This window comes from Symphalangus syndactylus, chromosome 2 (genome assembly GCF_028878055.3).
Source record: "Symphalangus syndactylus isolate Jambi chromosome 2, NHGRI_mSymSyn1-v2.1_pri, whole genome shotgun sequence".
Classification (NCBI taxonomy): Eukaryota; Metazoa; Chordata; class Mammalia; order Primates; family Hylobatidae; genus Symphalangus; species Symphalangus syndactylus.
This window is the reverse complement of record NC_072424.2, coordinates 129,876,787-129,902,239: the sequence shown is the minus strand read 5'-3', so window position 1 is coordinate 129,902,239 and position 25,453 is coordinate 129,876,787. Positions and strand designations below refer to the sequence as shown.

Sequence of the window (25,453 nt, the reverse complement as noted above, 5' to 3'; positions counted from 1 at the left end):
TAGGGCAACAAAAGTTGTTCAGTTACTTTTAGGACTCAGTGGATAATGTTCTAGTATCCTTTCCATACGTTCTAGATCTACTCTGTGTAATACAGCAATCACTAGCTACAGACGGCTATTTAAATTACAGAATATTTAAATTAACTGAAATGGAATAAAATTAAATTACTCCTTAATTTTAATTATGGTCCGTTGCACTGGCCGCATTTTAAGTGGTCAAAAACCCCATGAGGCTAGTGGCTACCTTATTGGACCCTGTACAATGCAGAACATTTTTATCATCTCAGAAAGTTCTGTTGTTCAGCAGTGGCCTAGATAATTAAAAGTACCTCTGAGACCTTGGCTTTTATTAAAAGTCAACGTAAGAAACTGTCATTGGTGACATATCACTCTAATTTCTGTACAACTGCCGTTAAGAATACTGGCTCTTATTTTGTCAATGAATCCCGTGCAGAAAATCCACATAGCAATTTCTCTAGAGCTCAGGACTAAAAGGAAATCTGTCTTTTAGTATTAATTCTTTAATGCTTCTTATCACAGACAATGAATTAAGTAACATTTCTCATCTTAGCATCTAGGAAGGTCAAATTCAACTTGTTCACTCTGTTGTGATAATTTGGGGGCAGGGAAGTGTGTAACTGGACCTTCTAATAGAGAAAATTCTTTTTCTCTCTGCTAAACCTAAATCCCCATCACCAAGGCAAAAGCATACTTTAGTTATCTGGCTTTTATCTTTTTGTTTTTTTCAATAGCAGCTTTTTGGGGGATATAATCCACATGCCATATAACTCATCTATCTAAAGCGTGTAATTCAGTGATTTTAGTATATTTATAAAGCTATGCATCTATTACTCCAATCAATTTTAAAACACTTTCATTAGTCCCAAATAAAAACAGTTACCCATTAGCCATCACTCTTTTCTTCCCTCCTCTTCCTTCCCCACTTCTCCCAGCCCTAGGAACCACTAATCTACTTTCTGTTTCTACATGTTTACCTGTTCTGAATAGTTCATATACATAGGTCATATAATATGTGGCCTTTTGTGACTGGTTGTTTTTAATCTCTATATTTATTATAATTGCCTCAACATTTTGTAGAAGTAGAGGAAAAACAAATAATTGTTTTAAATGATTGAACGCCTACTATTATATGAAGTACTATGCTTCTTGCTATAGGGCAGACGTTGGCAAATGTTTTCTGTAGAGGACCAGATAGTAAATATTTTTAGTTTTGTGGGCAAAATAGTCTCTGTTGCTATTAGCGTGTTATTATAGAGTGAAAGCAGCCATAGAAAAATCTGTTAATAGAAAACCATGGCAGTGCTCCAACAAAATTTTGTTTACCAAAACAGGTGGCCTGCTCTAGAGATATAAAGATGAGGAAGAAAATGGTCCCTAACCAAATAAGTGTCATAATGCAAGTACACAAGCATTCCTCACCGCAGGGCCTCTTCCTTTCTATTCTCTCTTCCTGGGCATTCTCCTGCCTGCCCCTGGCCTGGCCAGCTCCTGATTGGTTCTTCCTGTTTTTCCTTCTCTCCAGATTAGATCAGATTCTTCCTACGGGCTCAGTAGGTTTCTCCTTCATAGTATTTCCCTGAACTATGTGAAATCTTGTGTGATCAGTCATTTTAAGCCTGTTTTCTCTACTAAAATGTAAGTGTATCTAACTTTGATCACCATAGTAGTCCCAGCCCCTGACCTTGTTTTTTGCACATAGCAGCCACTCCAGTATTTGCTGATTTTCTCAAATCTAAGTCATAGGGTGGAAAGTGTATGCACACAAATGAAAGCATACACAAAGCAAAGCATTGGCTTCGGGTTTCAGCTGCCTGAGTCATAGCGTGATTCTGCTTCCCCAACTCGCTTATCTTCTCAGCACCTCGGTTACCACATGTATAAAATGAGAATCACAATAGTAGCTAGCTCAGAAGAATGATTAGTGGTTTAACCACTGTATTAGTCCATTTTCATGCTGCTGGTAAAGACAACTCGAGACTGGGTGATTTATAAAGAAAAAGGGGTTTAATGGACTGACAGTTCCACATGGCTGGGGAGGCTTCACAATCATGGTGGAAGGCAAAAGGCACATCTTCCTTGGTGGCAGACAAGAGAATGAAAGCCAGGCAAAAGGGGAAACCCCTTATAAAATCATCAGATCTCATGAGATTTATTCACTACCACAAGAACAGTCTGGGGGAACCACCCCCATGATTCAGTTATCTCCCACTGGGTCCCTTCCACAATGCATGGGAATTATGGCAGCTACAATTCAAGATGAGATTTGGGTAGTGACACAGCTAAACCATATCAACTGCTAAGCATAGAATATGTTCAATAGAGGTCAGCTCTCATCCCAGAGAGAGTTCAAAGGCTGTAGAGGTAAAACACATATGCAGTGCAAGCAAGGCTTTGTGAAGTTCCTAGCAGCTGCCCTCAGGAGGACTTTCAGTTTAAAGGGTGTTCTACCCACATTGGAGGTCAAAGGAAATGAAATTCTTGGAATTCATGGCTGGTATTACCTAGGGGTGTTTGAGTCGGAAGGTGCCTGGTAAGGATAAGGAATGCATTGATGCGATGAGCACAGAAACAGCACAGAGCTAATCAAGAGGCCTGAGTTTAGTCCACCTGGTTCCTGCTATGTGGCCCAGGTCTCACTGAATAACTTCTCTGAGCCTCAAGTTGCTCATTTTCAAAGTGTTAATGAAACTAACTGTCACATCTCCAATGAGAAAAAGCAAGGGAAAGTATCGTGTATACTATAAAACACTATCTATGCCAGTCTCCTTCTTTTAGAAACCTGCAGAGTATTCCACAGTATAAATATACCACACCTTATCTAGGATTTTCTGTATCAATGAACATTGCCATTTTTGCTATTTCAATAATTGTATCTTTAGAGCTTTGCCTTGTCTCATATTTAGTTCATTGGAATAAATATATTATGCTAACAATAATAAGCATGAAAAATATTTCAAATTTTTTAACTCCATGAGGAAAACTAAATAAGGTAAAAGAAATTAAACTAAGGAAATTATGACAATAAAATGTTTTGAAGACTTCAGGTTTTTATTTTTATTTTTTTTGTGTGTGGTTTTTTTTTTAATTATACTTCAGGTTTTAGGGTACATGTGCACAATGTGCAGGTTTGTTACATGTGTATCCATGTGCCGTGTTGGTTTGCTGCACCCGTTAACTCGTCATTTAGCATTAGGTATATCTCCTAATGCTCTCCCTCCCCCCTCTCCCCACCCCACAACAGTCCCTGGAGTGTGATGTTCCCCTTCCTGTGTCCATGAGTTCTCATTGTTCAATTCCCACCTATGAGTGAGAACATGCGGTGTTTGGTTTTTTGTCCTTGCGATAGTTTACTGAGAATGATGTTTTCCAGTTTTATCCATGTCCCTACAAAGGACATGAACTCATCATTTTTTCATAATCAAGAAAAAAACAAAGTTGCCTATAGTGATGGATTCCTAACCAATATATTTCTTTAATCAAAGTTTAAAATATTTTCATTTCTGATTACTAAAAGTATATTAATATAAGAAGAATGATTGTTTTATAAAAGAATTCACAGTACAATGTCTTTAAGTACTGTGTTTTCTAGAATTGATTTCTTATATAAAATGCAGTTTTCTTTAATTTTTTTTTTTTTTTTGAGATGGGGTTTGCGCTGTCACCCAGGCTGCAGTGCACTGGTGCAGTAATGGCTCACTGCAGCCTCAGCCTCCTGGGCTCAAGCAGTCTTCCTTCCACTTCAGTACCTGGGACTACAGATGTATGCCACTGTGCCTGGATAACCCGTTGATTTTTTTTTGAGACGAGGTGTCACTTTGTCACCCAGGTTGGCAGGTATATTTCCTTTTTTTTTTTTTTTTTTTTTTTGAGATGGAGTCTTGCTCTGTCACCCAGGCTGGAGTGCAGTGGCACGATCTAGGCTCACTGCAAGCTCCGCCTCCCGGGTTCATGCCGTTCTCCTGCCTCAGCCTCCCGAGTAGATGGGACTACAGGTGCCTGCCACCACGCCTGGCTAATTTTTTGTATTTTTAGTAGAGATGGGGTTTCACTATGTTAGCCATGATGGTCTTGATCTCCTGACCTCGTGATCCACCCGCCTCAGCCTCCCAAAGTGCTGGGATTACAGGCGTGAGCCACCAATGTATTTCTTTTATAAAGAAAATGTGTTTCCTCTAGTGTTCTGTTTTAAAAGCAATCAATTCACATGACCAGAACCAAATGTTTTGTTTTATTTTAGTTACAAATCATCATGTAGTCCTTTTTGGAAAGAACTTAGCAAATTTTCATTATTTATTTAATATTTATTATTTATTTGTGTGTAGTTTTTAATCCCCAAAAGGATGTAAAGCATCCAGCATTAGTCATATTTTATTAAATTATAGGAATTAATAATTTGGGGACTTATTTTCTTTAAAAGTATAAATTATTAAATTATCATATGCTTAGTGCAGAAAGTTTGGAAACTCTTGAAATTCACAAAAGAAAAAGAGTTACCTGAAGTCCCCCCAAGCAAATGAATAGTTATTTTTTTAATTGTCTTAAAATGAAGATGTTATTTTTGTCATCTTACATCATTATTTTTAAAGGACAAAAGTTTTGCATATGTAAGGGAGAATAATATTTCTTCATTATTTTTCCTGCCCAAATAGTCTACTGAAAGATAAAGAGCATGTACTTTCCCACCTTCCCAAACAACTCCTAAAACTCTTGCATACACTCCCAAAAAAGAAGGAAGTTACTCCTTTTGCTACTACCATTTGCTGTGCTTGTGGACATTTTGTTTGTTTGCAATGGGATGATTTGTTTTCTTTAAATAGCCTTCCCAGCATAACAAACTACCCGCAAGACAAGTTGACTGTCCTTACAGAACAGCAGAGTGTCTGCAGCCGACGTTGTTTTTGCTGTCCTTTCTTTAGACCTGTAGCTTCCTCCTCCTTACAGATTACACTGAGCTTTTTCCCCTTCTTACACTCGTGGCCTACATTCCAGGAGATCAAGCCTGGCACATGTTAATGAATGTAGGTTTTATTTAGAAACATGACCACTTGTCACTGCCCAGTGTCATGTTATCGGGCAGAGACTACCAACATTTGTCTACAGTGAGCATTTTCATACTTCTGTACACAGACAAGGGGAAACTTTCATCCCCACGCAGGATATAGCCTTTTGCTCTGCAGAGTCTAACTTTTTCAAGTGGAAGCTTCATGGTGGTGGCAGAGGACCTGAGTGCCCTGAGGATGGCAGAGGACGGCTGTGTGGACACAGATCTCCCCGATTGTAACTGCGATGTCACAAGGCAGGCATCTTCTTGAGTTTCTTCCATTGTACATAGCTTTCATGTTACGTGGGGTTTGTAGGATAGATGCTGGAAGCCTTAATCCAGAACTGTTTTTGCCAACGTTACATGAAGAGGATTGGTGTTGGGAGATAGCTGGCCATGTGGACTCCCAAGAGTTATTCTTTGGTTTGTTTCCTAGGACCTCTACTGGGCATGCAGAGCTGGATGAAAAGGTTAATGGACTTTATTATGACTTGGTATTCCAGTTGTCTCTGGACCGTATGTGTCATACAAGGAATATGGCTAGAGTAGAGAGGCTGAGACACAGGAAAGCGATCCAGAAAAAGACTCAGTTAGTCCATCATCTGCTGTTTAAAGGATGGGCTTCTGATAAAACTGAAATTTAGCCTTAGCTGGTTCACAGCTTTGCACTTGAAAGCTTTCCTTTCATTAAATAAAAAATATTTCAGGGCTCTAGAAAATGTTGTGTGTTTGAGAAAGTTGCTTTTGTTTGTGCTTGTCAGTAAGTTTTAGTGCCTAATATAAAGCTTATAAAATATATGTGCAAAGTATACAAATTAATGTCTAAAATAGTAATTTAGTGCATTATGCAAATGTTTAGTTCATGTTTTTTTTAGTTAGAATAAAAATATGACAGGAATTTTTAAAAAATGTTTTTCTTTACTGTATCATCCCTCAGATAAATTTCTACAAATGAATAGCATTTACCCAATGGTAATTTTTGTTCTATTATATTTAGAATTTGGACTTTTTGTTTCATTTTGGGTTATGGATATACTAAATTACTTTGAAGGGAAGTTGTGAAATATAGATACTATATATAGATATATAAGTATATATGTGTAAGTACGTATATACATATATATGTGTGTTTGTATATACATGTTTCAGTGTTAAGAAGCTGGACATTTGGATTTCATAGTAGAATCCTTTTCAAGAAAGGTCAAGTGCCTGTGATACACACTGGACTGTGAAAGAACCATAAGCTGCAGGGGCTTACAGATTTATCAAGCTGCTAAACTTACCCAGACATGTGACGTCTGCAAGTATCTAATTTGAATGATAATCCTGGATGCTTACCAAAAGGAATGTTGCTCAGACTCCTCACGATGATAGATAAATAAAAATACTGTGACACTTTACCCAAAAATTATCTTTAAAGAAATAATGGAAAGAAACATGGGACATTTCTCCTAAAAAAGAGTGATCCCTGTCCTGCAAATAAATGTCAAGTTTAATAAGCCAAGGCTTATTAATCCTACTACCCATGCCCTACAGGCCCACCTCTGCTCCACCAGCACACATGCACACTGTATATTGCTATTTGTAGTAAAAACACAATTTTTTAAAAAATGAAAAAGAACTGCTTAAATGTTCACCCGCATTGACTTTACTAAATTTACACATTTGTTTGAAAGAGGAACTTGTCCCTAATGGACTATATGAACACACATTTCCATGTCATGATGCCCTTGACATACTGCATACTAACCGCTCTGACTTGGAACTCATTCAATATTACAAAAGCTATCCTGTAATTTATTTTTCTAATGTAGATGGTCCTATGGAACGGTGTTTACTTGCATCCTTTTGTGCTTTGGATCTTTTGATCATATTTGTAAGTGAGTTTTGAACCAAGAAAATGAATGAATTTTAGTACTTGACAAATAGAGCATTGGCAAATGTTGAACCTAGAAGTAAAACTTAATACACACTTAATATCAAATAAAAATTTTAAAATGAAAGCATGTTAATTAAATAAACACAGTTCGCTTAGAATATTCATTATTAATGTTTAGCAACCGTTTAAACAGTACCCAATTTAGTGCAAAGCACTGAGTTTAGCATGGCTGGGGTAGGGAAATAGCCAAATATGGAAATTCACATTTCCAGCTTTCCAAGGAACTTATCATGTAGGAGACCAATTAATGCATAAATAATACCAGGGAACTAAAATAAGGAAGGCAGAAAACAAGCACTCCAGCCTCTAGTAAAACCCTAATGACATTACCATCCCCAAGCCTAGTAAATGTTCAGATCCTACGAAATCTGAAGTCATGTAGGAGAGGCTGCTGAGAAGACATTCCTACAGAGGTAAAGGCAGGATGGACCTCTCTGTGCTGTGTGCCATTATTCAGGCCTCTTCCAGTGGGTTTATTGATGGTAAACTCTTCTTTCAGTCTGGGGCACTATGGCCAGAGCCATGTAAAATTCCGTGTCCATGCTGTGGTCAGTCAAATGCACTCCACGAGCTTTGTACCCAGTAGCCATAATAAAACTGTCATTCACTGACTGATGCCCAGATGAATTTTGTCTTAGCCATGAGAGAAATGTGAGTGAGCTGTATGTAAAAGTTCTTGGAAATAGTGTTCAAGGCCAATGCCTTGAAGTGTCTGGGGGACAGGGTACAATTTGTATTTATACAGCTAATTGGGGAAATCTTATCTCGAGTGGAATTTTAAGTCATAATAAACATTGCAACATATTTTCATTTTCTACCAATAGAATATATTGTGAAATATGAACATAATTTTTCAAATACACATTTTTTAAAACAATAAAAGGTAATGCTCCTAAGAGGGTTTTTACAAACTGAAAATGTTATTTTAAATAGAAGTATTATTAATTACAATTATTAAAATATAGATATTATTAACAGCTGACCGTAGTGAAAATCCTTTAAGAGCATTTATATGACAGTGCTTTGAGGAAAAATGACAGAAAGGAAAAGCGATTATGTTGTCAAATGACTACATTTTCACTTGAGAGAGACACATTGATTTATTGAAACTGGAGCAGAAGTGATGATATCAATTTTAAACAACTAAAAATAAATCAAAATGTTCAAAATACTTTGATTATGAGACAGTTTCTTCAGAACAGTGTGTCTTGATCAGAGAAACGTATCAGAACCATCTGGGGGTGGTGGCTGGTAGTTGGCACCTGTGGTTTGAAAGCACCCTTCACTGACGGTGTGACAATCCCAGCTTAAGAATCACTTCTTTAAATGCCTGGACGTAATGCGGGGATGGGGGAGGGGGGTGCGAATATCTGATGACTCTAAGTGTGTAAGTTGTCAATCTTTGAGAACATTCTATTGCAGATCCCTGCCTTTAAATGTATCACAAACCTAGAGTCTTACAAGTCATGTTGCTCTTGACATATTTTCAAGAAGATACATACCTCTTCAGTTGAGCCAAGATGACACCCTAGCAGCTTGAAGTATTTTGCTCATCTGCTGTTTACCTCTGTTATGAGCAGTGCCAGTTAGGTGGCCATATTTCCTGAACCAAAAGGCGAGACTCATAGTCTAACGGTAGCAGCAATTTTTAAATAAGGGCACTAATAGATCATTGATCATATGCTTATTATCACCATGACCTTTCTCTTTAGAGCAATCTGTGTACACTCAGCCATGTCAGGCTCTTAACAGGGACTCAATAATTGATTTTTGCTCTAAGTAGGTAGTAATGGAGTTGAGAAATACTACCTGTGTTCTTCCTTAACTTCTGATCACACCCTACTCACACTGGGAAAACTGTGTTCAAAACTAACTTATCTATCTCTGCTCCTGTGCCCTGGACCCCTGCCTCCTCTGCATCCTTGCTCCATTGTCTGTATTCATCTCTAATTTCTATCCTCCTTTTTCTTCTGTCTTTGGCTTCTTCCACATGAGTTTCTAACTCTCTGCCTAAAAAGACTGTTAAAGCCCAGTGTTCTCCTCTGCATGTGAGGGAAACATGAGTGGGCCTCTCACTGAAGCGGGACATTCCCCCTTCTCTGCCCACAGGGTGAAGAAGCTGAAGGAGACCCTGGTAGCCGTGCAGCAGCTTGATAAGAACATGAGCAGCCTGAGGACCTGGCTCGCTCACATCGAGTCAGAGCTGGCCAAGCCAATAGTCTATGATTCCTGTAACTCGGAAGAAATACAGAGAAAGCTTAATGAGCAGCAGGTAAGACTTAAAATGGAAATGGAATTAATAAGCCATGGAATATCCGTCCTCCTGGCCAGGATGATGGGGTGGGCATGAGATGGTGCCTGGGGTTGGAAGGTCAGGAGAGAGCTAGGCAGGACTGGTGTGGAAGGGGGCTTTGCCTAGGCAGGCGATTGAGGCCAACAGGTTCCATGTCACTGCAGAGTTCAGCCTTACAAAGATGCTTGTGCCATTGTACAGTTAGTGTCATCCATCCACCAAGAAGCCTTCTAAGATGGTAGGTAAGGTGGAGTTGCAATTACATATCTAAAACAGTGCTAACAGATTGGTTTATTTATTTGAGAGTCACTAGCCCTAGCCCACTACCATACACTTAGAAAGGAGTGAAAGGAGCCCCCTCCCTGCCCCCCGACTTTTTTTTCCTGTGTATAGTGTTTGGGGAAAGATTACAAGGCATACTTAGAATTTTTCAAGTTGAAAAAATTTTGTTTTGCAAAAAGGATTGCATGACCTGCAGATCGCACACAGTAATTCCACCTTCATGTGTGTAGCAAAGATAGAATATCTCACTGGCGGCGTACAACCTAACAAAGCAAAAAGGGATGATCCTAGAAAATGTATACAGAAGAAATTTTCACCTCCCATTCCCTCCCTCATTTATTCTTTCTTTCTTTCTTTTTTTGTTTTTGAGACAGAGTCTCGCTCTGTTGCCCAGGCTGAAGTATAGTAGTGCGATCTCAGTTCACTGCAACCTCCACTTCCCAGGTTCAAGCGATTCTCCTGCCTCAGCCTCCCAAGTAGCTGAGATTACAGGCATGCACCACCATGCCTGGCTAATTTTTGTATTGTTAATAGAGACGGGGTTTCGCCATGATGGCCAAGCTGGTCTCAAACTCCTGACCTCAAGTGATCTGCCCACCCTCGGCCTCCCAAAGTGCTGGGATTACAGGCGTGAGCCACTGTGCCGGGCCCCCTCATTTATCCTTACTAAGTATATCAGACTCCAGTTGCCAATAGCAAACACTGTAAATCCCCCACTAGAGGTATTGTTACTCCATGCATTTAGGTTGCTTTGAATATTCTATCCACACTCTGGTTCTCTCCGTTACATTTAGGCCATTGCGGCAAAGTTGCTTAATTTTAAAATGCTATAAAATGTAAATACCTCCTATTTTTTAAATCTTATAGTTTATGTACTTAACTTCATTTTATAGACTATTTAAGCCAGTGAAATAGGTGTTAAAATACAGTTTTGGGTGTTGAGGGTTTAATATTAAAATTATCATTAAAATTTTTTTCTTTCTAATGAATACATAATAATTGTACATATATGTGGGGTACAACGTGTTGCTTCAATGCATATTTGCATAGCTTAATAATCAAACAAACTGAGGTAATTTGATTACCATATCCATCACTTTAAACATTTATCATTTCTTTGTAGTGACAATACTCAAAATCTTCTCTTCTAGCTATCTTGAAATATACACTATATTCCATTGCTTTAAAAAAATTATTAGCAAGACATTTTTCAATTTTTATGAAATTAAAGTTTTCTGATGGTGGTAATGTTTGAGATTCTGATGACTGAATTGTAGGGATCCTGGCTGGCATCCGGCTTCCCAGATTCTTCCAGAGAACATGGTAATGATGTGTACATTGATGAGTTGAAATGCAAATGGCCGGTATCATAATTTCACAAGTGTATGAAAATCAACAAAATATCTAGTTAAATATGGCAAATTGCTCATATATATTTATAGCCCCACCTACTACTGAGACCTACTACTAAAATGATAGCAGAGAGGGAAAAAGGTTAAAGCCACAATGGCAAAGAGAACAGGAGAGAAAATGGTAGAGATGACAGACATCCAACATAATTTTGCAAGATAGAAAGTGGATAGATCAGTGATGGTGTTAACAAAATGGAGGGTGGAGAAAGTTGATTCATGCCGCAGAGTTCCAAGAAGGCTCAGAAAGTGGAGATCAGTTGAAGCTGAAAGTTGAGTTGCCTGTTGAGCTGTAAAATGGAAGATTACTTGAAAATCTGAATAAGATGTGCTGAGACTGGCAGATTCCTCCTAAGCCCAGCCAGCCAGGGAACTCTGCTTCCTTTACTCAGGCAGAAGACCCGATGATTACTCTCTGGAGAAGGCAAACCAGAGGGACTCTGGGTTTGGGGATCAGGACACCATGGAGACTAGAGTCACTATGTTAAAAATGGGGAGATGATGTGAATGGCTCAGTACCAAATGGTAGGGCTCCCACCCCACTTCCCCAGCTTGGCCCCCACTATGTCAGTACCCAGGCTTACACCCTAGCCAGGAGATTGGAGCATCCTTTCTGGAGAACTGATCAGATAAGAGAAAAGTACCTTCAATTAGTGATACTTAAGGTAACCCAGCAAAAGGCCAGACCCCTGCCTAACTCTCCACGGGGAAGCCTCCCAATTGACATAGTTTAGGTGCATACGCAGCTTCTATAGCTGACTCATTCTTGAATATGTGTGGGTAGGCAAGAATCCTCACCACTTAAGAAAACTTCTGCCATTAAGAAAAGACCAAAATAAATAGAGGGAAATAAAGGAACAATCAGAGGAACATTGTAGAGAGAGGAAGAAAATGTAAAGAAAACAAACAAACTCACAGAAATGAGAGGTTTTGCATTCATAAAATGATAGGATGCCATTTTTCTTTAAAAAAAGCTTTCAGAATGGAGACTATCTTCTACAAAGTAAAATAAAAAGATAAATATATGAAAAATAGGAGAGAAATATAGACATAAACATAATAAAATTAACAATAATGCAAGAGTTTCAAAATCCAATTCAGTTACTTTGTAAAAGTCCTCCCCTAAAAATAATAAAGAAAATGGAGAGAAGAAAATTACCATAGTAGTAATGTAATATATATAGATTATTAAATAATATATGTTTATTATTAAATAAATAATGTAGTAATGTAAAAATATATTTTATATATTCATTATTAAATATATATTTATATTTTTTATTACATTACTACTATGTTAATTTTCTCCTCTCCATTTTCTTTATTCTTTTTTGGGGGGACTTTTATAAAATAAATGAATTGGATTTTGAAACTCTCATATTATTACTAATTTGATTATGTTTATGTCTACATTTCTCTCCTATTTTTCATATATTTATCTTTTTGTTTACTTTGTGGAAGATTACACATATATGTGTACACACATTACACATATGTGTGTGTGTGTGTATATATATATATTCATATATATATCTAAAATGAAAAACATGCATTTGCAGATTATAAGGGCCATATAAATGCCAGGAAAATGTAAAACAAAGCAAAGCCACACTGTAAAATTGCAGAACACAAGGGATAAGGAGATCCTAAAGGTTTCCAGGATGAAATAAAATCTGGCTTCTCCAAAACAATACTGGAAGCTAGAAGACAATGGCTCTGCCTTCAGAAAGCTGAGAAAAATTTTTTATAATTTAGAATTGTATACCCTGCCACTTAATATCTAAAAATTTTACCTCCTATGTACCCGTTTTCAGGAAGCTAATGAAAGGTATACTACATACATGAAAGTGAGAGGAAAATACACTTCATGCTTGCTACACATGCTACATACTGCTTTGCTATATATGCTGCATATGCTACAAGCACTAAAGCAAGAGGGGAAATGCTATTCAACTCAGGAGAAAGAAAAAAGGAATTCCCCGAGTGAAGGTGCAGGAAAGTCCCTGATGACGGCTGTACTGCAGCCAAGCCAGCACCTGTCCAGATGGGAGCAGGGGCTCTGGGTGCTCTAGGAGGGATGTTTCCAGGAGAAGCCAGGAGGGGCTAGATTATCTGATGGGCTTAACCACTCTGGAAGGAGTTTTATTAGTTCTGTAAGAGAGATAATAGAAGTAAGTATAATAAATTTGAGAGAGAGAGAGGATTGTAAAATCCAGGAAAATGAGTTATAAGGAGACCGAGACCATCCTGGCCAACATGGTGAAACCCCGTCTCTACTAAAAATACAAAAATTAGCTGGGCGTGGTGGTGCATGCCTGTAATCCCAGCTACTTGGGAGGCTGAGGCAAGAGAATTGCTTGAACCAGGAAGTCAGAGGTTGCAGTGAGCTGAGATCGCACCACTGCACTCCAGCCTAGTGACAGGTCTAAAAAAAAAAAAAAAAGGAAAAGAAAAAAGAAACATAACCATAGTATATTTTGTTCCTCAAATGTGAAAAATATTAAATAACCATAATCATGAGAACAGTGATTATTACCCTAGCTCTAAGCTGTACTATAACAGTCATTAGAGTTCAGTCAGCCATGCAGAAGTTTATTTCATCTCTACTATAGAAGAATTCATAAAGTAATTACTAAAATGGACAAATCAAGCAGTAGCTATGTTAGTTAGAAATAGAGAAGTTATATATTACTGAGAAATATAGAAATAGGTTGAATGTGGTGGCTTACCCCTGTAATCCTAATACTTCGAGAGGCCAAGGCAGAAGGATCACTTGAGGCCAGGAATTCGAGGCTGCAGTGAGCCATAATCACACCCCTGCACTCCAGCCTGGGTGACACAGCAAGACCCTGTCTCAAAAAATGAAAAAGAGTAGAAGTAATACCAGAAGAAAGAGCTGCAAGAGATGGAAATGGTTGTTGCTGAACGGGTGGACTCCAGGGTGGAAAGCATGCTGCTTTCTTCAGAACCTGCTAGTAGTTTTTAACTTTTTACTACATTAAATATGCACATATAGCTTTTTAATTAAATTTTAAATTAAAACTTTAAAAAATCCTGTACACCAGTGGTTAAAAGTAAACTTTCTGGGTTCAGATCTTGACCTCACTACATTCCCATATGATCTGAGACAAAGCCATAACTATTTGAACCCTTAGAGCCCTGATTTATAGAATGCCAATCATCAGAGTCCACACCACACAGTGTAATTGTACAAATTACTAAGAAGAAGCACTGAGCACAGTGCCTACCTAACACAAAGTCAGGGCTTGATAAGTTTTATTTTAATCATGTCATAGTTACCACAGTTTCCCTTGTGGAAAATTTTTAAGAATGATTCTGTCTCTACTAAAAATACAAAAATTAGCTGGGCGTGGTGGTACATGCCTGTAATCCCAGCTACTTGGGAGGCTGAGGCAGGAGAATTGCTTGAACCAGGGAGGCGGCGGTTGCAGTGAGCCGAGATTGCGCCACTGCACTCCACTCTGCAGACAGAGCGAGACTCCGTCTCAAAAAAAAAAAAAAAGTTAAAGCTGAGCCTAAAACTTTGTCTTAGGGCACTTATGTATGATTATAAATCCCCTCAAATCTTAGGGTTGGTATTTCATATATTGATTTTAACAAAAACTTTTGAGTATTTAGAGAAAATGAAATAAAAATGCTAACCTTCTTAAAAGTGGTTTATGTCCAGGGGTCTAACACTTCTTCCAAATGTATATCCTTGCACAAAATGTAGTTTAAGACCTCAAATGTACTTGGTAATCTCATTTACAGAATTATTTGTCATTATATTTATCTTTAAGCAAATACTAAGTTTAATTTTTATATTACTTTATTTTATATTTTTTAGAACAGCAATTCCTGTGACATATTCTTTCACGTAAGTGAAGGAGGTTATGTTAGAGATTTGAAAGGACTGTTTATAAAAAATTAATTAAAGGCACTGTTATGACATTTGACAATAGCTAGTGTTTTCGTAGATGTTGGAACATGGTGTCAAGGAAAAAAATAAGAGGAAGAGCAACACAAGAATATAAATCCCAGGTATCTGCGTAAATTGAGGAATTTTTAGAGCAAGAGAAAAGCTAAGCAAATTCAAGAACTTCCTGATGAAAGAAAAGGAAAACATATTATGGACATTGATGAATATAGTAAACAAAAAATGATACTGGTAGAGCTCACTTTTAATAATGGAATACTTACTTGGAGTAAATGGAGTTAAAAGTTCAATAGAGAAAACAACGTACAATTTGGATTTACATTTTATACAGTTAAAATGAAGATTTCACATTGTGGGACTCCAGGGAAATCCAATGCTTTGTTTTTATCATAAAACATTTTACTTCTGTCCTACATTAAAAGTTGCTCTACGCCAGGCGCAGTGGGCTCACACCTGTAATTCCAGCACTTTGGGAGGCTGAGGCAGGCGGATCACAAGGTCAGGAGTTCCAGACCAGCCTGGCCAACATGGGGAAACCCTGTCTCTACTAAAAATAGAAAAATTAGCCAGGCATGGTGGTGGGCACCTGTAATCCCAGCTACTCAGGAGGCTGAGGCAGGAAAATCAGGAGGAGAATCAGGCAGGAGGTTGCAGTGAGCTGAAATCATGCCACTGCACTCCAGCCTGGGCGACAGAGTGAGACTCCATCTAAAAAAAAAAAAAAAGAAGAAGTTGTTCTGTGAGGAAACTGCTGATGTCATGCATGATATAGAACCTAGGTCCCTTAAATAGTATTTCTACATATTTTTGGGACACATATGATATTTTGTTACATGCATAGACTGTGTAATTATCAAGTCAGGGTATGTGGGGTGTCCGTCACCTCTAGTATTTATTATTTCTATGTGTTGGGAATGTTTCAATTTCTCTCTTCTAGCTATTTTGAAATATGCAGTACATTGTTGTTAACTATAGTCATTCTACTCTATTGAACATTAAAACTTATTCCCTCTAACTGTATGTTTGTATCTATTGACACCTTGCTTCATCGCCCCCAAACACTCTTCCCAGCCTCTGCTATCTGGTGTTCTACTCTCTACCTCCATGAGATCAACTTTTTTAGCTCCCACATACAAGTGAGAACATGTGATATTTGTGTTTTTGTACCTGGCTTATTTCACTTAACATAATGACCTCCAGTTCCATCCATGTTGCTGCAAACAATGTAATTTCATTTTTTATGACCGAATAATATTCCATTGTGTATATATATGCCACTTTTTCTTTATTTGTTCATCCATTGATAACCATGTTACCTTTTAATGATGGTGAAATTAACTGTTTAAAAAAGAATGCAAATCAGCTGAGCGTGGTGGCTCACACCTGTAATCCCAGCACTTTGGAAGGCCTAGTGGGTGGATCACCTGAGGTCAGGAGTTCAAGACCAGCCTGGCCAACATGGTAAAACCCAGTCTCTACAAAAATACAAAAACCAGCCAGGCATGATGGTGGGTGCCTGAAATCCCAGCTACTTGGGAGGCTGAGGCAGGAAAATCGCTTGAACTCGGGAGGCAGAAGTTGCCATGAGCTGGTATTGTGCCATTGCTCTCCAGCCTGGGTGACAGAGTGAGACTCCATCTCAAAAAAAAAAAAAAAAAAAAAAAAAAGTAAATCTTTGGATCTTAAAGCCCAGTTCTTGAGTGTCAGGTCTAGCACGTGCATATATACAGGCCCTCGGTATCTATGGTTCTACATTGGTGGATTCCACCAACCCTAGATCAAAAGTATTTGGAAAACAATTTGCATCTGTATTGAATACTTACAGACTTTTTATTCTTGTCATGATTCCCTAAACAATACAGTATAAGAACTATTTATATAGCATTTACATTGTATTAGGTATTATAAGTAATCTCAAGATGATTTAAATGTATGGAAGGATGTTCGTAGGAGGTATGCAAATATTACAGCATTCAATATCAAGGACTTAAGCAACCATGGGTTTTGGTGTCCGAGGGAAGGTCTGGAACCAATCCCCTGACAGATACTAAGAGATGATGATTGATTGATTGGAATGAAAGTGATGTATTCGTGAAGTAGAATCTGGGGCAAGATTCATTTTTTATTGATTAAAGAAGTTAGTTTTACTCTTAGTGTAGACCATTTCATTTGTTCAGTTTATATTTTGGCATTGCTCACATAGCCAAAATATTTCTACATCCATTTTCTAGTACTTTTGAGCTTGCTGGATTTCATAAATGAGGCTCAATAAATGTCATACATTCAAGGAAATTAAATATTTGTCAAGGTGTAGCCTAGCCATTTACCAACAAATGTTGCTTCAGTTTCTCTCATCTGTATACATGTAATTGTTGAATAAAGCCTGTTGCATTCCCCTGCAGGAGCTTCAGAGAGACATAGAGAAGCATAGTACAGGTGTTGCATCTGTCCTCAACCTGTGTGAAGTCCTGCTGCACGACTGTGACGCCTGTGCCACTGATGCCGAGTGTGACTCTATACAGCAGGCTACAAGAAACCTGGACCGGCGGTGGAGAAACATTTGTGCTATGTCCATGGAAAGGAGGCTCAAGTGAGCTGGGCTGCTGAAACAGATAGGGAAGAGGAAAGACCAAAAAGAAAATAAAAATCACCCAGAGTATCCACTATTCACTCTTTCCTGTTGGTTACAATGTCCAAAAATAGCTGTGGCTTCCCAAACTTACTATTGTCTACATTTAGTTGGGAAAATAAGTAGTTATAAAGGTAATATATAAATATAACAAGACAAGTTATGTCTGACCTAACAGTTAAAATATAATACGGAAACATAAAAATACACCCTTGTCAAACAATCATAACATTACAGAATGTGTGGCTGTGAGAACAGTAACATTCTTTTATTAAAAATTAAATAATAAAAGCACATTTATCTTTAAGCCCTTTGAACTTTAAGGTGGCAGATAATCGTGCTGTGTTGCAAAGTGATCATCATGGCTGTGCTCTCTGGTAAAGTGTTGAAAGCTTAATATTTGTCCTGCTGTCATAGATTGACTTTTGTCAGTGTGAGTTGAATGTTGGACTTAAATGGATTTTCAGACCTCGTCTTTATTTCCGTAAAACACTGGCCTGAGTGCACACTGTAAACCTGTTGTTGCTTTTCTAAACTTGTTGCACACATCCAAGGCAGCTCATGTGATGTGCTTGTAATTTTCAATTTGACTAATTCAAAATCCAGAGCTGCAGGACATGTTTTTAAAAAAATAAAACAGCTGTTTTATTTTAGCTCAAACAGTTGTCTCTCTTGCTCTCTGGTCAAATTTGGCTCGAGGAATGGTTATTGTTTGGCATGACAGTTGCCTCTGTGGGCACCCTTAATCCAGTTGCAGTCATCAGACCAGGTTCGGGAGCAAAAACAGTCTCCAATAATCAGAATCTGTTCTTTCATTTTCTGCCCCAGAATTGAAGAGACGTGGCGATTGTGGCAGAAATTTCTGGATGACTATTCACGTTTTGAAGATTGGCTGAAGTCTTCAGAAAGGACAGCTGCTTTTCCCAGCTCTTCTGGGGTCATCTATACAGTTGCCAAGGAAGAACTAAAGAAATTTGAGGTGATCTATAATTCCAAATTTTTAATCCTTATTTTGCTGTTAAAGTAGCCAGCTGGTAGTTGGAGTTCCAAGTCCTAAACTAGCTGTTCACCACATGTTATCTGTTCAAATTGCTGGGTGAGGACCTTGCAGCCATCTTTATTATGACCTCATACATAGGCAAAGAAGGGGGAAAAAGAGGTTTTTATTTTAAGATTATCAAGAAGCATAAATACTGTAGTAATGAAGAGAGATTCTATTAGAAAAGAAGAATCGTGATTCCTCCCAAAAGATCTTGGCGTGATTTTTATTTCAGAATTATTCCACAGTCAACCATCTTTTCTAAGATTAAAATATGATTTTTTAATACTATAAACATCTACCTTCCAAATACATTTTTGTATTTTCTTTACTTAATCGCAGTGTGTGTGTGTGTGTGTGTGTGTGTGTGTGTGTATTTGATAAAAGAGTTGGCTCTAGAATGGAATAAAACGTTTTCATTATCATTCACTTTTAATTACACAGTGAAGAGTAGTACTGGTCTTGAGTCACCAAAACTTTTCAATTACACTGAGATGAAAATAGCTGTAGTGTAGTCATATTCATAAAGAAAGAAGTTATCCAAGAATTGATTCCAGTACCTTGCCTGCTTGCACAATCTCAAGTCCACTGTGTCACTGTTGTACAATGAAGCTCTGACTTCTCAGCTGCCTTTCATTTTCATGGAAGACCTGACCTAGCCCAAAATTGACCATTTGTAAATTTGAAGGTGTTTTTCCCTTCAGTTCCCACTAATAGGCAGTTGTGTACTCAGATATGTTGACAGCAAAGAGTTCAGAAGCATTCTGACCATTCTCGGTTGCTAATTATGCCCCAAGTTCCTTGAGATGTTTAGAAATAAGACTGAAAATGTAATGAAATGTAGCTGCATTCATTTTTACTTTGCAACATCAGGTAACCAGGCATTTACTAAGGCCTATGGTGGGAAATAGGAAGTTCGCTTTTTATTCTTATGGAGTTTAAAATCTCAGGGTTGTACATGGACAGCTATATGAATCTAGAAAAATGTTCAAATACTTTGTGAAATGGATGAATTACTCTGATGTCTGAATGGTGAATGAATTCATATGTAACTGTACCACTAAATTAAAATAAACAACACTTTTATTCCTATATAAAAGATACTCCCTTAGAAAACTACTAGTAAAAAGCTTAGTAAACTCTGCAGTAGATTCCAGGTCATCGCGATGTGAATGAATGCTAGTGGAAGAGCTGCTCAACTGCATCTTACACACTCGATTCATAAAGGTTAAAACCTTTTATAATTGGCTTATACTGCAAAGCAGATTATATAAGATTCTTTTTGATGCTATTTTAGACTCTCAGATTTTAAAGCAAAAGTTAGCCTTATAGTTAGCTTCTATAATGATTGATTTTATTATTTATCATGAATTTTGTAGTTAATTTTCTTAAGAGACAGAAATGAATTGCAGAAACGAAGTTGTGCTTGGGGGCAGTCTTTAGCTGGTCTAATCGCATGAACGTTTGGGATGGACGTGGTTGTGCTGGGGTATCTGCCTGGGAGTACTCCAACCTTATCCCAATGGACAAACACGAACTGGGACTTCCAGTCATGGCCAGAGCTGAACTTTCCTTACCACTCCCTTTGCTAGAGAAATAACTTAAGGTTTTTAGACTGGAAGCTGGGATTTCCTAGGATGAAGGCTCTGAAAGCAGCTCTCAGAAGGAAAGCAATTTAAAAGGCAGAAATGTGGTCATATGTAAACAGTGTGATGAGCCAAGGAAAACAGAATTTGGGGATTTGATGAGTACAGTTCAATTTATTAATTATAATTTTCATTTTGGTCTAATGCCAAGATAAAAATCAGTCATAAATCATACAAATGATTTTTTTAAAAGCTTCATTTTATTTTGGCCAAATGACTCTTATGCTATAGGGCTCTTCTATATTGCAGGGAAAAGGCAGAAAAGAATATTTTACCTTCAGAATCTCTGAACTGTCCCTGGGATACCCTCCAAAGCAAATAGATGCTGCTGTGTGGGGTGGTACACTAGCTCTAACATGTTTTATAAAAACTAATTAAATCACAGGAAAAACAAAAAAATAAACAGAGCATGTTCCAAATTTTTTGAAATATAAAGTTACTTGTATTTTACTGAATTTTCTTAAAAGCTCATAATAGCTTGATTTTTTGGAATACCTTTTGCAAAAGGTAGTTTTAAGTTTTTTTCCTAATGAACAGCAGAATTGACATAATTTATAGGTTTTTAGAAAAGTACATGTTTTACAAATAAACAGTTCCATTATAGATGTCTTTTTCTCCATATTGACAGCAGAAATTGTCAACATTTCAAACTCACATTTCCACACACACGTGTATATTTTTTATAGTGGTTTGCTTTGTGGGAATATTTGTTTCCAGGACATTAATTATTTTTAAAGCTACGTGTATATGTATGTGTGTGTATATGTGTGTGTGTGTGTGTCTATATATGTGTGTTGGGTCGTGTGTGTTTATTCATTACTACTCCCCATTTTCATATTTTTTGATAGATTCTCCCTTTCCTTTAAGTTACGCTGACTAGATGACTTTGCATTAACAAGGGAAGTGTACCGTTATTAGACATCATTCTTTCCCTCTGTGGTAGTGTAACTTCCCATTCTCCCAGACGCTACAATAAGAAAACCAGGAGCCACTACTGAGAGTCCTTCGCTGATTTCCCACACTGATATGCTTCTCTGTGGCCCCAGGCTTTCCAGCGACAGGTCCACGAGTGCCTGACGCAGCTGGAACTGATCAACAAGCAGTACCGCCGCCTGGCCAGGGAGAACCGCACTGATTCAGCGTGTAGCCTCAAACAGATGGTTCACGAAGGCAACCAGAGATGGGACAACCTGCAAAAGCGTGTCACCTCCATCTTGCGCAGACTCAAGGTTTTTGCTGTGCCTCGTCTGTAATTTAGAGTCCAGAGGATGGGATTGGGTCATTTGAATGCAGTCTTGAGACACAGTCTCAGTGATTTTGTAAGAATGGGATGGCAGGAGGAATAAACGGGGGAGTGATATAGCAAAGGATTGCAGGCTTCTCATTACTTGCTGAGAAAATGACTTTACAGAACACTGGAATTCACTGTGCCATCTCCATATGTTTAGAAGGACTTTTAATAAAAATAATTGTTACTACTTTCCTCTTGCCTTCCAGCATTTTATTGGCCAGCGTGAGGAGTTTGAGACTGCACGAGACAGCATTCTGGTCTGGCTCACAGAGATGGATCTGCAGCTCACTAATATTGAACATTTTTCTGAGTGTGATGTTCAAGCTAAAATAAAGCAACTCAAGGTAATAGATTATTTTTCAAGTTATCAATGTGAAGAAAGCCTGAAAAGGAAAGGATTTGTGGCTGTTTTGTGAAGAACATAGCAAATAACTTTTCTTTTGAAAAATGAGTTCTGGACTGCAAGCAAAATCAGAAAATATAAAATATATAAAAAAATAAGATAAAGAGCACTACCCAGAGATAACCACTATTGCTTATCTCGGGGTAGTGCTCTTATCTTATTTGATATTGATATTGTTGTTGATATTTTTCAACAGCTTGAATAATTTTCAATCAGCTTGATTGCCAGGGTGTTAGGGATGTTCTGTTGTTGTTGTTTTGTTTTTTTTTTTTTTTTTTTAGAGAGAGTCTCGCTCTGTCACCCAGGCTGAAGTGCAGTGGTGCAATCTTGGTTCACTGCAACCTCCGCCTCCCTGGTTCAAGCAGTTCTCCTGCCTCAGCCTGCCAAGTAGCTGACATTACAGGCACATACCACCACATCCGGCACACTTTTGTATTTTTGTATTTTTTTAGTAAAGATGGGGTTTCACTATGTTGGCCAGGCTGGTCTCAAACTCCTAACCTCAAGTGATCTGGCTGCCTTGGCCTCCCAAAGTGCTGGGATTATAGGCTTGAGCCACCCTTCCTGGCCTTGTTGTTGTTGTTTTCATTTATTTTTTCTGATTTGTTTGTAGCACCTTCACATGGTTCCTTTAACCTCCATGTTGCAAAGCAATACAACTTTCCTATGTCGGGATTTCATTCCTCATAGTCTACATTCTTAGATACCAAGTTAATTTTAAATACATTTTGTATTTTTCACTATATAATTCAAACACAGAGGCTAGCTAGAAATTTGAATAGGTGGGATATACATTAGATGTAAGGATTTCCTAAAAGGGGGAGTGTTTAACAAATTGAATATTTTCCAAGGCAGCTTATGAAATTTTCTTCCCAAGATAGATGGATTTTTTTAAAGAATGTTCATGACGCCCATAACCTTTGGGTTGTTATAATGAAACAAGGAACTTGCCCTTAGACACGGATTCTCAGGATGGAAGAAACAGTAAACCCTGCTATTCTGCCTCACCCTCTCCCCTGATTCCTCTCTCCTGTCATCTCACAGGCAAATCAACATTTACATCCTTCCACGGAAAGTTTCTGCCAAGTGATAATTGAATCTTGTCCCTCGGGACCCTGGCAGGATGATGGAACTTATTACTACCCTCCCTTCTCTCCTGGGAGTCTTTTTCACCATTGGACAATTCAGCTCTTCCACAATTTATTGAATTAAAAGTGAACACTGAAACATACCCCAGTGATTTAAATCTTTTGCAACACATAGAATGAATCTAAATAATCCTCCTGGAATTCCTTGTTTTTCAAATCATTATAACTTTACCTGCCTATGTTCTGAAATAATAAAAGAATCACCTGAGAAGAAGGCGTGGCATTGGATGGCTTCTCTTAGTCATGTTTGACATAGGATGAGAACATCTGAAATTAAAATATTCGGGATATTTCTTTAAAATGCCACATTTATTTCAGTGGCAGTGTATTGACTGCCATTGCTTTCATTAGGGATAACCAGTGCTGTCAACTTACGGTGGGTTTGAGTATTTTCCCCTGTTATTCTCTACCCACACTACCTGTGATGGTAAATTTTATTAGCCAAAAGCGCATTTCTGATCATGGAATTCGAATGTTTCTATTTATGACTCCTGTTCTGACTGAAAATGCGCATGATTTACTTTAGAAGGTAATAGCCTCTTGCCTTGTGATTGTATATGGTCAATTAAATAGCCCCTACATGTCTTTTTTAATGTAATGAGAAATACATCTATTATGATTCTTTTATATCAATGTAAGCAACAACAACAGCGAAATCACATGAGATTTGTACTCCCTAGGCCTTCCAGCAGGAAATTTCACTGAACCACAATAAGATTGAGCAGATAATTGCCCAAGGAGAACAGCTGATAGAAAAGAGTGAGCCCTTGGATGCGGCGATCATCGAGGAGGAACTAGATGAGCTCCGACGCTACTGCCAGGAGGTCTTCGGGCGTGTGGAAAGATACCATAAGAAACTGATCCGCCTGCCTGTGTGTAACATTGATTTTCTTAGTTGTCGTTAAATCTAAAGAGAATAAATCGTGTGGGATTGAGTTGTATTGTATAGTGGGTGAGAGCCCAGACTCTGGAGCTGGAGCACCTGAGTTCAAGTCCTAGCTTTGTCCTGCATTGTCACTGTCACCTTCGGCAAGCTACTCACTTCACCCTTCTTGCTTCAGCTTCCTCAAATGTGGAAGTGGTTTAGTAGTAGTAACTACCCTGTACAAAGGATTGTTTTGAGCATTAGATGAGTTAATGTATACAAAGAGTTTAGAAGAACATTTGGCTTATATCTTCTATGGAAGATAAATAAGAATCTTTTGATCACAGAAACATATGGGACAGCGCGGCTCTAGAGAAGCCTCTGGAAGAAATAAGAGAAGTCTCTAGAAGAAATACAATAAAAGGAACAGCTTCTTAATTGATGAGGTTAGGTTTAGGTGAATTTTCATTCTTCCATTTTCCTAATTGCTACCATAATCACATCTTACCTATAAGAGGTGTTATTAGAGTATTTGGAATCTTCTACAATCAAACCTATTTTATATCTGGGCTATAAGGACAAGCTAAGTTCTCAGTAATTTGCTCTTATTTGCGATCCGTGCCAGTGTGTAGGTGTTGTGTGGTAGACATGGTAATAGATTGCCCTTCTTTATAATATTTATTTAATCTCATATTAATCATTTGAAGTAGGTTTTAATGGGAATACCATTTTACCAACAATGAAACTGAGGCTTATGTAGGATAATTTATAAGACTTTTTAATTTTTTCCCACTCAGAAAAAACCCTGTGGGATGCCTGGGACTGTTATTCCCATTTTATAGATGAGAAAACTGAGGCCCAGAGGAATTAATTTCCTTATCCAAGCTTAAACAGGAAGCACACAGCATAACTGAGATTTCAACCCAGACAGTCAAACTCTAGAGCAGCACTGTCCCCTGTATTTCTGTGATCAGAAGATTCTTATTTATTTTCTCATAAGAAGTTAAAAATTGTCCCCTCATGGTAGGCAGGTGGCCCCGATAAAAAGCTAGTCTGACCACTACAGTGACGGGGTTGCCCTGACTTCCCTTCTAGCTCCCAGACGATGAGCACGACCTCTCAGACAGGGAGCTGGAGCTGGAAGACTCTGCAGCTCTGTCGGACCTGCACTGGCACGACCGTTCTGCAGACAGCCTGCTTTCTCCACAGCCTTCCTCCAACCCCTCCCTCTCGCTCGCTCAGCCCCTCCGGAGCGAGCGGTCAGGACGAGACACCCCGGCTAGTGTGGACTCCATCCCCCTGGAGTGGGATCACGACTATGACCTCAGTCGGGACCTGGAGTCTGCAGTGTCCAGAGCTCTGCCCTCTGAGGATGAAGAGGGTCAGGATGACAAAGATTTCTACCTCCGGGGAGCTGTTGGCTTATCAGGTAGGAAAGATCCTCTCCAGTGTGCCAGCTTAAAGGAAAGTCAGAGGGAATTAATATTGCCCTGGAAACATGACAGCTATC

At 38.3% G+C, this 25,453-nt stretch overlaps 1 protein-coding gene across 11 annotated transcripts in view; it reads left to right on the top strand.

The window, feature by feature from the left end:
* The window catches only part of SYNE1 (spectrin repeat containing nuclear envelope protein 1), a 528,347-nt gene that overhangs the window by 476,596 nt on the left and 26,298 nt on the right, over positions 1-25,453 (top strand). For 10 of the 11 annotated variants that reach the window (XM_063632191.1, XM_063632173.1, XM_055267440.2 and 7 more), the window contains 7 exons: positions 9,111-9,273; positions 17,325-17,512; positions 18,380-18,530; positions 21,283-21,465; positions 21,734-21,871; positions 23,759-23,950; positions 25,039-25,372. In XM_063632191.1, the coding sequence (XP_063488261.1) occupies positions 9,111-9,273; positions 17,325-17,512; positions 18,380-18,530; positions 21,283-21,465; positions 21,734-21,871; positions 23,759-23,950; positions 25,039-25,372 (1,349 nt within the window). Of the gene's footprint in view, positions 1-4,828; positions 5,318-9,110; positions 9,274-17,324; positions 17,513-18,379; positions 18,531-21,282; positions 21,466-21,733; positions 21,872-23,758; positions 23,951-25,038; positions 25,373-25,453 lie in introns of those variants that run through there. The other variant, XM_055267443.2, reaches the window with a different exon arrangement.